Source organism: Haliotis asinina, chromosome 2 (assembly GCF_037392515.1).
Source record: "Haliotis asinina isolate JCU_RB_2024 chromosome 2, JCU_Hal_asi_v2, whole genome shotgun sequence".
NCBI lineage: Eukaryota > Metazoa > Mollusca > Gastropoda > Lepetellida > Haliotidae > Haliotis > Haliotis asinina.
In genome coordinates, this window is record NC_090281.1 from 55,663,137 (window position 1) to 55,677,244 (window position 14,108).

Consider the following 14,108-nt stretch of genomic DNA (forward strand, 5'->3'; position numbering starts at 1 on the left):
CACACGCAGTGACCGTGATGACAATATTGACTTGAATGTTAAAGTCATAGACTAGCAATTAACTAGTCTCTAAAATGAACACATTTTACAGAAGGAAAGAAAAGGGAGTAATATATAATGTGTGTGTGTGTGTGTGTGTGTGTGTGTGTGTGTGTGTGTGTGTGTGTGTGTGTGTGTGTGTGTGTGTGTGTGTGTGTGTGTGTGTGTGTGTGTGTGTGTGTGTGTGTGTGTGTGTGTGTGTGTGTGTGTGTGTGTGTGTGTGTGTGTGTGTGTGTGTGTGTGTGTGTGTGTAAGTAGGTGATTTCAGCAGGTGTATAAGTGTACAGAAATAAATATATGATGAGTCCAGATATTTCTTCTTGCAAAAACTCCTCTATATTTCCAATATAAATATAAAGACGATTTTGCAAGAAGAAATATCTGGACTCATATTATTCTATTAATAATAAGGAGCCTTTGACTTTCTTCATGGGTGGATCAAGGAATTCTGAAACTGAGGTGGATATATATAAGATATTTTGTGCTTTTTTATGTGTGTTGAATCAATATCGTACGTACCTTTCTTTATTGAAGATATGTTAAGACATGTAAAAGAGCATGCATTCCTGATACCCACAGACAAGCATTGTTTTACATATCTCAATATCTCTCTCTCTCTCTCTCGATATATATATATATATGCTATAACCACCCTGTACACACCAGTATAGTGTGTGTGTGTGTGTGTGTGTGTGTGTGTGTGTGTGTGTGCACACGTTATTACCATACTCTACACACCAGTCTTACCTATTGCATAAAATCTACTTCATTTTAAATTCAAGGTAACATAACACCCCTTCATTCACATATTTATAAGTATCATGGTTTATTCCCTATTATAGGCGACAGAGGTTACAGTGGAGCTGATGTTAAAGGTCACATGCAACCAAAAAATTGAACAATTAAAATACAATTAAAATTGAACAATTAAAATACAATTATCACTTATTCATGACATATAATATAATTTGCTGCTTTTAAAAAACAAATAAACAAAATTGTAAGCGTACAATCGCGATTCAAAAGTGAAGTATTCTGTACTTCCCTCGAAACGAAGCTCTCATCATCATCATCATCATCATCATCATCATTCTGCCATTCACCCGATGAAGCGACAAGAAGTAGCCCAGAGACCTCGTGTTGTAAATCCATACCATACGTTGTTATGTCAGGTATGTCGGTTTAGAGGCATTTTGCGGTGAGACTGGTTCTATGAGCCACAAATTGAAGTCGATACACGTTGCCAGTCATATTTGCAACGGATTCGCTTGTGTTGGTACGTGTCATTCATCTGATGAAGAAAGAATGTGTATGGGGTATCCAACGTGTGTGTATGTACCCGCCCAAATCGTGAGGGTGTGGATGTCCAAGAGTAAGGATCATCTAGTCCCATATGTGACACCCTTGTCGGAACCACGCGTTCACACATCTCGTAGTGACAATGAGCGAGAGAGGTTAGTTGTTTTACGCCGAATTCCGCAATGTTACATCTATATATTGCGGCGGTCTGGAAATAGTCGCGTCTAGACCAGACCACCCGCTGATCAACATCTTGAACATAGGTCTGCGTGATTGGGGACTGATGATATGTGTCAACCAAGTCAGCAAGTGGACGAGCCAACAAAACAGCGCATCTGTTGTTTGTTTCTTGTTTAACGTCGCGCTCAGCAGTGTTCAAAATCATTTTGGTATATGGTCTCTGTTCAAAACATAATAAAAGAGTTGTACTAGACAATCTAGCCATAAAAGAGTTGTACTAGACAATCTAGCGAGTGACACCACGACCATCGATCTGTGCAGTTGGGATACGCAGACACGCATAAGACATGTCAACGAGTCTGTCACCCGGTTTGTTTATCTGTTTGTTTGTTCTATAACGCCCTCACTGAGCAATACTCCAGCTACATAGCTGGGCCAGACAGTCCACAGCTCGAGGATCGATCTACGCAAGTGGGATACGACAACACCTTCCAGCAGTGATCCACCACCCGATCCCGTTAATCGCGTCTTACGACAGGCATGGGTTACTGAAGACCAGGTTTAGATTGGAGCTTAATGTTTTGATCGTAATTGTAGTTGTGACATGTTTGGTACTTGTTTGAAAACTGCATTGTAAACACTATCCACGCTTGCTTAAGTGTGTGTACGTGTGTATGTGTGTACGTGTGTACGTGCGTGTGTGTGTGCGTGTGCGTGTGCGTGTGCGTGTGTGACTTAGTTAAAATGGTGATGTGTATAGATAGTGTGTGTGTATTAGTGAGTCAGCATGGCATTTATCAGTGATCGCTTTTGACGAGTCATTTAGTGACTGTTATTATAAAATCGGCTGTTCCGGCTAGACCACCACTAACGTAAATGATTTAGGAGGCACTTTGGTTGTTTGGTCAAATATAAAGGTTTTTCGTCATTGAACATAAATTTTTCTGTAATGATCGGCCCATCTGGGGAAAAAAACCAAAAACAACTTCGGTTCAAAGCAGTTCGGTTCAATAAATGTTCGCACTAACCAAAAAAACATGAGGTTGCATGTTAGAATAGAATCTGTTATCTCATGCGGAATATACGCTCGAAAGTAAAGTACAATACACACCTGGTTATGCATAAGATAGGTAGGCTTTATATTTCGTGCAGAAAAGAAGGCCTATGAACGTCATTTTCTGTAATGAGCGGACGGAGTCACTTTTTACAGCCAAATATTTGATGACTATGTTTCCGTCTTTACAACGCCTTATGCTGAAGTTTTTCAGTACGTTAAAACAGAGACCATATAATAGATATATGGTCTCTGGTTAAAAGAAGCGGTTCATTTCGGCCACTAGTGTCTCCAACAGCATATATGTCAAATACTAGGCTTGATTGAGGTTCGTCTCAGTTTACTGAACTATGGCGAATCCGCTAAAAACAAGTACAATGTTGCATAGGTGTTCATTTCAGAAAAATACCACAGACTTCGCTGTAGGTTAAACGAGCATAGGGCAGCGATTCAAAAACTTTATGCATTGTTTACATCGCATTCTGGACCCGGAAGCGGTAGACAGAAAAGGGAGAGCACTCACAGCAGTCTACCGCTCGCGATGCACACTTGAAAGAGAGAGAAGGGAGGAGGAAAATCCGACGGGTGAATTGCACCACATCAACCTCGTGTCAACACCACCACCTAAGTTCCACAATAGGTGTCAATCCGCCCAAGAAAATAGTTATGGATGTTGTATAATGCAGTCATGAGCCATGTAAGTATTTTGAGGAGATTATGTCATTTATGAGCATCCGTTTTCCACGATGCCATTTAGAAAGTGGTCAAATGCAACATATGTCATATTACTAAGAAAGTGAAATCCCAAATATGACATATGTTGCATCCGTTTTCCATATTCTCCTCAGCAATGCCCGTGAGGCGTGACTGGCAATGGCTGTACAGTCACCCTGACACGCTACACTGATCCCAACATAAGAGATGCCATGCAATCATACGATACGTTGTGTGGAAACCAGAAGGTCCAAATATTGTCTTGTCATCAATCATGCTTAATCTACAGGAGATAGGTCACTTTCTCCACCATTTGTACTAATTAGTGTACCTCGTCATGCTCCAACGCAGGTGTCACTTGGTTGTTCCCAGCGCAACTTCGGTTGCTTTTGAAAGTACTTCAGCAAGTTTATTACATCGGTGGGAAACTACCGGTACATTTTTCTCTCAATTTCTAAATAATCTTCCAAATTTTTCAGTGAATGAATTAATGAAGCTGTCTTCTTTAAAAAAAGTCTTCTGTGAGCCGTTTTCTACGTCAGTAATTTAGCATTGAGATATCTACCTGCTTGTTTGGAATGACATGGACATTGACAGAATGTTAAGAGACTTTGTGACACACACCTCAAATACAGAGAGCTTAAAACCTTTCCAGGTTTGTCAAATTCAAAGATCAACAAGAAAGATAAAGTTTTAAAACTATATAACACTCAAGTTTCACAGGCATCCAGTGTTTGTGTAAATGCAGAAACCTGTGTTTTTCATGCCAAAAATTATTTCTATTACTTGCAGTTTCCTTTTTTGTAAAAATCTCCACCATCAACATCATGCTATTCAAGCTCATGATTTAACTTTCTTTGATGCTTTGATATTCTGCCCTTGTTATTGTTATCACATTATTATGTTATCTTGTAAATAAACTGGTGTACCACATCTTACCCCTATATGCTTGAAAAATGGTAAAGGATTCTTTACCGAAAAACATCGTAAGTCAGTTTTTAGTGAGATAAATTTACTTTGTTAGTATCCTTGGAGCATACAAATTACCTGTTAGAGCGATGATATTGTTACTGTTGTTTTTGTTGTCTTGCAGGCAACTTCATGGAGGACTCATGTCGAATAATCAAACAGTGATTGTCAGCACGAGGTGGGCATAATCACAGGATGGATGAACATGAGGAAGAACATAGTGAGTTGATATTTCTACTTTTCATATATTTTGAATTTCAGAACCAGCTGACAAAAGTAAGATGGTGATTGAATCTGACCAATACTTCAGCAATATCCTGGCATGGGACACCTCAAATAGGTTTTTCCACAGAGGCACTGCTAATTAAACTCACCTGTCTGAACATATAGTGAACTTATGTCATCTGGCATACATTTGTCTGTCTGTCTTTCACATTTCAGTTTTCGACATCCTTTCTAAAACTGTAAGGGAAATGAAGCTGAAAATTTGTATGATTCCTCAGAGTCAGATGTTTTTGATATTTGTGAGTGAGTGTGTGAGTGAGTATGGTTTTACACTGCTTTTAGCAATATTCCAGCAATATTATGGCAGGAGACACCATAAATGGGTTTCAGACACTGTATCCATGTGGGGAGTCGAACCTGGATCTCCATCATGATGAGCGAACACTTTGACCACCAGGCTACCTCACCACCCGTTTTGATATTTGTAGATTTTTCAATATGATGCCTCTCTGTGTGAGGATCTGAGGTAACCTAGATATGAAGTCATGGCAGGGAATCTTTGTTAGTGGTCAGTCAGTGGAAGCAAAGCCTTTAGGCAATCATGTCTGTTTTCTGTATCTCAAAACCAAATTTCATCAAGGAGTTCCAGTGACAGAAAGTGTTCATACATGTTTTCATTTCTAAGAGCCATGATATCTGCTTGATGTGGTACTGTTGAGAGTATGTTGTGTTCTGTGACTCATTTGCCCAGAATAAAGTTTTACAGCCTCAGTGGCTTAGAATCAAGGCTGGATCACTAAGACCTGAGATTTTGTCCCAGAAAAACTCATGTGAGCTATGCAGCTACTTTTGAAATTTTTTTTTGAATAATCTGTGTTGGACTTTCATGCTTGTTGCCAGCTTATCTGGTAAGGTACTGTTCTGTCATTCAGATGTCAGGAGTTAGACATGAGAATTTAGGGTTTCATTTTGAACATATTGGAGGTCTCGAAACACTTAAATGCAGCCAACACAAACAGCTAAATTGTCAGCATTTTTTGTGCTTTACCATTCTACTATTTGCATGACTTCAATGGACTTGAATTCAGCGGTACCAATACAACTGGTTGTGTCAGTTCTTGTCTGATGTGAGAGTTGTTTTGAATGTGATCTGCATATCTTGGCACAACAATCCTGCTGCCAACATTTATAAAAAATGAACAACAATGACTCCCTACAAACATGTTTAAGGCCCCTTAATAATAGTTTTGGGGCATGCTTCCATATTTGTCTTGTACACTTCTACTGAGATTTGAGCACATATTTTTCATGTGAGACCAGGGAGTACCTAACAGAAGCAGGGATTTTCCTTATTTTCTCTTGTGAGGTGTTCCTATTTATGAATAAGAACTTGGAAACACATTCTGAAAGACATTCCTGAAATCCCCAATTGTACAGTGAGACTGTTTCAACATTTCACCCCTTTTACTGAGCAAAAAGCTTGTATGTTCGATCATCATCAGTCAAATCCTCAGTTTTGTGGAAAGTCTCTTCATGTACTAGTATATGTTTCAACTGTCTATGTCAGGATTGCTCAAAGGAATTAGTCGTAATTTTCATGAGTAGTGAAGTTCCGTAGCTGATGTGCACAGCTTGAAATATCTTCCAAAATTATATGGTAACCTTATAACAGAATCTATAATTCATAAGAAATAGGACAACTTATTTGTTGTTCCACAGGGATATTTACTGTTGCCAGTTACATGTGTATCAGCAGAACCCAACATTGCTAATGTGCAATTGCATGTGATTGCATTGGAGAGATAATTTACTTTGATGATTTAACATTGAAAGTGAGGCAAGTGGTGGTATGTTGATTTCAGGTTCATTTCCATAAGGATTCTGAAAATAGTTTCTAAAAGTACAGTAACATTTTAACTGTACAGCCTGTTAAACAGTTTGGTCAAATAACTCTATATAAAAACAAATGAAAAGTTGTTTGGAAGTATGTTCCAAAGGTTACATTTCACATAATTTAATGTGACTTTGTGTTTGAAGGTCTTCAGTCAACCCTTGAGGTAGATATGACTCGTCTGAAGTCACTTGTGCAGGATGGGACACTGGGAGACATAAGGGACTTCCTCAAGGACCACACTGCAGATGTAGCTGACATTTTGAACAAAGCACCCTGGAAGAATGGGAACCCATTGGTGTGGGCGTGTCAGAGGAACGTTGAGGACATTGTGACTCTGCTGCTGGAACACGGGGCAGACCCCAACTACGCACATCCAGAGTTACGCATCATGCCATTACACTATGCTTCAGATCAGAAAACAAACAATCTAGGAATTGTCAAGAAACTGCTTGAGTCGGGTGCTAGTGTCAATGACGTGTCGTATGGGGACCAACGAACTGCTTTACATTACGCATGTAAACAAAATAACAAGGATGTTGTAGCTCATCTCCTTGCTCAGGGTGCAGTTGTAGATCTGATGGATGCTTTTATGTGTTCTCCATTGTGTATAGTGAAAAGTTTGCCTATAGCCAAGATGCTGATCGATGCGGGGAGTGATGTCAACTGGCGTAACGGATACCCATTTCATGAACATGCTTGTCAGGGAAATGTTGAAATGGTGGAGTTCCTCTTGCAACATGGTGCTTGTTTCAACAAGAATTTTATCACTCTGAGTTATGTATGTGGGATAGGGTCTGGTCATGGTAGACTTCTGGAGCTGATGATTTCTCAAGGAGCATCACCCAATGAAGGCTTGAGGTCGATCGTGATGGAAAATGATGCCAAGAATGTTCAACAAGCAATGGAGTATCTAATAAATGCAGGAGCATCTGTGAACCATGAGCTTTATGGGAACTTTGGGTGGAGGCCCTTACATATGGCTTGTCGTCTCTACAGACTAGACAAGGCCAAGCTGCTGTTGGACTGGGGTGCAAAGACTCACAAAACTGAAGAGCAAGATACCAACGGACAAGAAACTGAAGGTGAAAGAATTGAAGGACATGAATCTCAAGGACAAGAAATGCAAAGACCAAAAGCTCAAGCTCTGATATTCCCACCTTTATTTCAGTTCTTTAAAAGCGATGGTCTGACACGCAGAAAAAGGTCCAGACGAATACCAGAAGATATTGTCATCAGCATAACAGAACTGCTACATGCCGCAGGGGCTCCTCTCAAGGAGACTAATATGGAAGCACTCTATAAGGACCTAGAGCGCCTGCAAGAAGATGTTCAACAAAGGATGAAATCATTGCTGGACTGGTACCTCCACCAACCAAGGACTCTGAGAGAAATCTGCCGTATTGCTATACGAGCAGCTGTTCCACCCAAGAAAGACAGAAGTATAGATCAGTTAGCTATTCCATCTTCATATAAAGGTTATCTGAAATTTAACGACATTGATTATTGTTTTGAGTTTTGATATTTAAATGTACTCAGCATCATCCCATCTGTATGACAGAAGTGTCCCAGTTGTCTAGCCTGGACCAGACAATCCAGTAATAGACATCAATGTCATGATCATGTATTCACGCAACCAGCCTGACCACCTGTTCCAGTCATTCATTCTTGCCACAACCAGGGGTTCCTGAAGATGAATTATAAAAAGTCAGATGTTCATGTGCAGATATTTGTATGTTTATTGTTTTGTCTGTTAATAATGTTTGTTTCGTTAAGGTATTTTACAAAATTTCCTTGACTTCATATGATTTCACTAAGACCTTATGCATATGTCAAAGGTTGAATCATGCTTGTGCAAACAGAGATTTGAATTCAGTAAAGTAACGCAACCAAGCTATTGCTGTTAGATTTGCATAAATTGGCAAAAAAATGCATATTTCAGAAAAACAGCCAACAGTGTTCACTTTAAATAGCCACACAACCATATGCCTTATGGTTATCATGTCTACTCAGAGTCATCAGAAGTCAGAAACACAACTCTGTTAATTGTTCACTTTTTTGTGCCAATGAACTGAGAATCATACACAGGCTGACTGTGTGATTTTAAACCCATACTTATGTGATCCTTGGGCTGCCAAGAGAGTGTGAAACGGATTTCTGATGTCGTCTGGGGTTTGACTGCCGAAACATCCTTTAATCTTCTGTCAGAACATCTATTTTCATAAGATATCATTTTCTCTTGTTCTGATACTGTCTCATAAACCTATGTATATTGAAGCGGTCTTCATATAAGTTCTTTTGAGTTTACTGACCAATCCAGGTCATGAAAATGTTGTTGTTGCTTTTACATGAAATACGTGTTTAGTGCAAAGTTACGTGAAACCTAAATCACTTGCTCACTCATACCCCTAAAAGTACTTATCCTGGCTATTTTTTATGAGATTTTGACAGCTTTGACAAGAATATTCCCTGCTGCTCAGACACAAGGATCTTCCAAAACATATAGTAGCGTGGAAGCAACACAAATACTACACCCTGGACTTAATATGTGAAACGGTAATTTGGAAGCTGGCAAACTGTTTGCACCTTATTATGCAGGTTGGATACAGCTACACTGACCCTTCATCTTTCATACCTGACTTATGAATTATTGCAAATTGTGTCTGAGGAAAGCTTTCACCAACAGTTTGTGACAGCTGTGAAACTTGCTAGGTATGACGCCATGTTTACTGAATGCAACATTGTCCAAATCGATGCAAACAGGCGTTCTTCTCTCATGGTTTGGGGAAGATTTCTACCATTGCATGCAATTACGTTGCTACTGTCTCTTTAGAAACATGAGATTTTTCATCAGTAAATCTCTATCACTTTTGTCACCAAAAATGTCGTGCTAACTTTGTCACTCTGTGTTCTCAATTCCATCTCCACACTGAGACATCTCAAAACACTGTACACAGTTGGAATGTACAAAGCAATGTTTTGCTGTCTGCTTGCTTGTATACAAAGGGAGACAACTTTTGTCGTAGTTTACAAATACAAAATGCAGAAATGCCTGAATCCACATCAGAATAAGCTCTGCATAACTTCCTCCATCATTGATAATAAACTGGTGTCAAAATAATAAAGAAAACATTCTCATCAATTTGCAGTCAGATACGACAAAGGCTGTTAAACCTTCAGTACCTTCATCCAGAGACCCTGTATTGTATCTGCCTCGTTATATTCCATATCAGCAATTTGTATTTAACAGTTGAGACCCAGGTTTGAAGCGATGCCCTCTTTGTCAACTGCTTGTTGTAAGAATCCATTAAACGTGAGCAGTTGAACATTTGCTTTGTCAGAAGTGAAATTACTAGAACTATTGAAGTATGAAGCTGGTGTATCTGGTAGTGAGTATTTACATACTGCCATCACATGTACGTGTGTGTGTGTGTGCGTGTGTCTGTGTCTGTGTCTGTGTCCGTGTGTCTGTGGACGACCAAATATAGCCGTACAGTAACATAGATAAACCCATGATCCGCTCAGATTTCTTTTGATGAGTCAAGTGCGGCTTTTCAGTTACTAATTCTAGATCCGTTTATACTTTCCGTTCTATGCGAAGTGTAAATGTCATTGACGTGTCACTTAAAGTGACGTAATTATGATCACATGTCTGAATGTCGGGATCTCAACACACGACCATTACTATATACGATTTTCAAATTACATAGACATCGTAATTTTTCTGTCCATAGTAATGAGAGAAGCGAGAAGTTACACGCGTGTACTTTCTTTTGCGCACAGTATGTTTGATGCAACTTATGGATCAAAAGCCATCGCAAAGATACGCACGCGTGCACACACACGCACACGCACGTTCCCCAATATATGAGTGAGTTGGGTATGTTGAACACGGCTTGTCGTAATACAGATCTCAGACGCCCACCACTTCGACAATAACACCCGAACATGGGTTGTTGCTGCCATAGCTAGATAAATATTTTGGCGAATCGGGATTCGAACCCACAATCGTATATTTCTGGCGTTCATAAGATGACGTTACTCCGTGGTACCTGGCGCAACACCCCACTCCCGGTATGTCGAAAAGACAAGCATGTCAGTAAACAGATCATGTATGGTCCATTTGGCTCAAAAGCGGAGCGATGAATTGCAGTCTAGCTCGAAAACTAATAAGCATAAAGTGCTTGATGAAACGCTGGTCACAATCAAAACTCATCTCAGAATATTAAAGTCGTGTTTTGTAAATCAAAATCAACCACAAAGCTCTTTTGTGAGGAGTGAACGCCCCGATTTGATTCTTGCATGCCACCAAAATATATGTAAATATAAACAAAGAAACAAGAAACGTCTGCTACAAGCAATGTAGCGTTCCGACTGCCACGTGTCTGTGAATCACTATTAAACAGTTGTGATACCAGGTGTTCGCGAAAACAGGAGCCTACCCGCCCAACTAGTGAGACCCGTCATAGCCGAAACCAAATCAGTTTTTCACTAAAAAAATCACTTAACATTAGTGCAAATCGAAACGGGGAATTGTTTCGGGTACAGCTTTATAAATACACGTTCCAATATATTTAGTGTCATACGGTAGGAGGGCACCTGTTCAGTGTGCTGTAACATCACAAACCGTACCTGTCTCGTCATATATGTCCTTCGAGAACTTGGTTGATGACCTTGACATCACCATACTGAACAGTGACATATCAGGAGATGACCTTGACAATATCTGATCAGATTCTGTTGGACTGTCAGTGGAATCAGCCGAAACCGGTGAGAGGTTTCTCTCGCCTGAAGATGGCTTCGTCGTGTTCATTCTAAAGACAGCTCTCTCCAGCTTGTCAACAGAGGACGATACAGTGACCTTCACCTTTGTCACAGTTTCCGTCAGGGCAGTAGGTAGGACAGACTCAGTTTGCCTCTGGAGGTACTTGTTATGGGACAGGTAGACAATAGGCTTCACACAGAAAGACATTGATCCTACCATGATGGCAATGATATGAGCTCCGCCCCATACGGTAACTCCGCCGTACACTTCGATGTAAGTTAACACAGGTTGTGCCAACGTGAACACGGTGACCATGACCCATGTGATGACGTACGTGATGACCATGTGGTAGTCTGCATCGGCTCTGTCGTCTCTCAGAACTTCCACCACGAACTCCCCCTTCGCCTGCAGCTTCTGAAGCCCACGTGGAACAGCCATGTCAGTTCCTTTAGTGTTGCGTTTTCCACCAATGTCTGATACCGTGATGGGAGATGTGGAGCTGGATGACAGACTTGAGGCAGACCTCACATCCTCCACGGTTCCTTGGCTCTCTGCTGTCATTGTTTCCAGTTCTAAACTGTCATCAGGTTTGATTGGTACAGATTTACGCCTCACTCTGAAAATCAGCACACCACACACGGAATATGTCACCACTGATGCAGCCACGCTCATTACAAAGTCAAAATTATGAATAAAATGACCTGAATCTTGGATCAGTTCACATTGATAAGTGATCTTGCTGAACTTGATGTCTCCAAAGACTTCATCAGGAATGACCGGAAGAACGGCAAGGCCAAATGTAAGGGTGTAGGTTATCCCACTGATGAAAATAACGAAAATCGGCTTACCAAATGTTCTCATGTAAAGTTCCTTGTTTCTTATCTTGGTAGTTCGTTCAACGGCACAGCAACTCAAAAACACAAAGGGTAAATGATAAAACCACCTGCATGCAACTCCAAGGGCAGAACAGACGACATCAGGCAGCTGCCACGTTTTCAAGATGGCTGACACTGTTGTAAACGGGAAGCAGACGACACACATTGCGATGTCCACCAGCGCCATCTGGAGGATAAAGGCGTTCCCCGGAGTCTTGTAATGTTTCCATTTTCCGAACATGACAATCAGAGTGACATTCAGGGTTACCCCAAGAACCATAATACTGATGTACACACAGACCAAGATGTACGGTAATATGGCGATTCTGACCCACTCAAGAAGGGAACCACCCACAGTACTCACCAAATCAATCGTTGTTTTATTTGGGTCCATGTTGACTCCTCTTCTACTCTAAATGATATCAAATTTTGATTGTCCATTCGCTGATATGGTAAACTGTCGTCTTGGTGAGGCTCAGACGGTGGCTATACGTTTTCATATGAAGTGTCCAAGAAATCTAATGCGAAATTTCACTGATGTCGAGTGCTAGATTTGTAACTTAAAGAGGCAATAACGTGTCACATTCCCGTGCTAGTCCATATTTCTATTGTACAAGGTGTAGTGTCCAGGGTGGCAGATCGCTTCAGACATGGGAACTGCCAATGTACATAGTGATAAATAATCCGCTGCAACAATAAGAATGTAACTTTATTTCCACTTCTCACACTCCTCTCAATCTAACATGAAGAGCGGTTTTAATGCGTCCCAAACAACTCCCGAACCTGAATGTACTCACTGCACAGAACGATCATACTTAGCTTACTGAGGTATTCCCGTGACAAACACAAGTTGTTTGGTTGCTTGATTTGTATGTTACTTAACGGAACACTCCAGAATATCCAAGCCATTTGGCAGCGGTCTGTAAATTATAGAGTCTGGATCAGGCAATCCAGGGATCAACAGTATGAGCATCAATCATTAACTGGGCAATGATGTCATGTGTCAACCAAGTCAGCGAGTCTGACCACCCGATCACCTTGGTCGCCTCTTACGAGCATTGGTTGCTGAAGATCAGTTCTAACCCGGACCTTCACGTTGCTTAATACGACCAAAACGTTGCTTACACACATTAGAATACATAAATAAGTGAAATGTTTCCTGAGCGTCGGCGCGTCACTTTTATTTGCGTGGGTAACACATTTTTTTTTTAAAAAAATAATAATTAATAATAATTTTGCCTTCTCCGCGTCCCGATCAGCTATTTGTCCACTGTTAGAATGAGTGTCTGTAAAAACGAGTGTGACTGAATCTACACCTCATTAACACGCGCTTAACTTCCCAGGCTGTATTTCCCCCGTACGTTTTTTTTTCTATCAAAACCTGTAAAAAAGTCCTACCGCCCTCGTCACTGACAAACATTTCATTTTGTATTCCAGCCTTATATGCATCACGCCGCCATATAGCTGGAATATTGTGGAGTGCGGCTTAAAATTAACTCACTCACTCACTCACTCACTATATACGTCACAGTATAATTTGTAAATGTGATATTCGCGACAGTTTAATATCTCTCTATCTGTGATATATCTCTAACAGTACAATCTATTACGGAAATCACTCACTGAATATGTAGCTGAAACGTATAGGATGGAAAGTCATGGTGAGTGTGTGTGTGTGCAGGTGAGTTTGATCATAGAACGGAATTATCTACTTCAGTATCGATTATTGGAACAGCTCCGTCATGTACCTGGGGTAATGAGACGTTTATTGACGCACCTCTTATCCATGTGCGTGAATTTAGGTTTACGAAGGTTTTAGCAATGTTCCTGCGGAGGACACACCATACGTTGAACCTCGGTCTTCACCGTGACAAGCGAATGCTTTTACCACGAAGCTATTCACATGATGACTCCGATAAATAATCAACAATAAAATGACTGATGCTAGGAATTAATCCTCAGAAGGTAAGTAATATCTGGAATACATCATGACACGGTGTACATCCGAACACATCGAAGATTAACCAACGCCGATCCGATTCATACGCAGTTCAATTTGTCACTTTCGGATCCTGTGATAAACAAGCAAATTATATA

General features: G+C 40.5%; 2 protein-coding genes across 2 annotated transcripts; one reads left to right on the plus strand and one right to left on the minus strand.

Moving 5' to 3' along the window:
- Nucleotides 1-3,098: 3,098 nt before the first annotated feature.
- Nucleotides 3,099-9,697, plus strand: LOC137272710 (ankyrin-3-like). The gene is made up of 3 exons (XM_067805094.1): nt 3,099-3,269; nt 4,380-4,475; nt 6,518-9,697. The coding sequence occupies exons 2-3, from the start codon at nt 4,451-4,453 to the stop codon at nt 7,891-7,893; spliced, it is 1,401 nt and encodes a 466-aa protein (XP_067661195.1). The 5' UTR covers nt 3,099-3,269; nt 4,380-4,450; the 3' UTR covers nt 7,894-9,697.
- A 1,277-nt stretch (nt 9,698-10,974) lies between these two features.
- LOC137271891 (uncharacterized) lies at nt 10,975-12,198 on the minus strand. Its single transcript, XM_067804278.1, has one exon. The coding sequence runs from the start codon at nt 12,196-12,198 to the stop codon at nt 10,975-10,977; it is 1,224 nt and encodes a 407-aa protein (XP_067660379.1).
- Nucleotides 12,199-14,108: the final 1,910 nt, after the last annotated feature.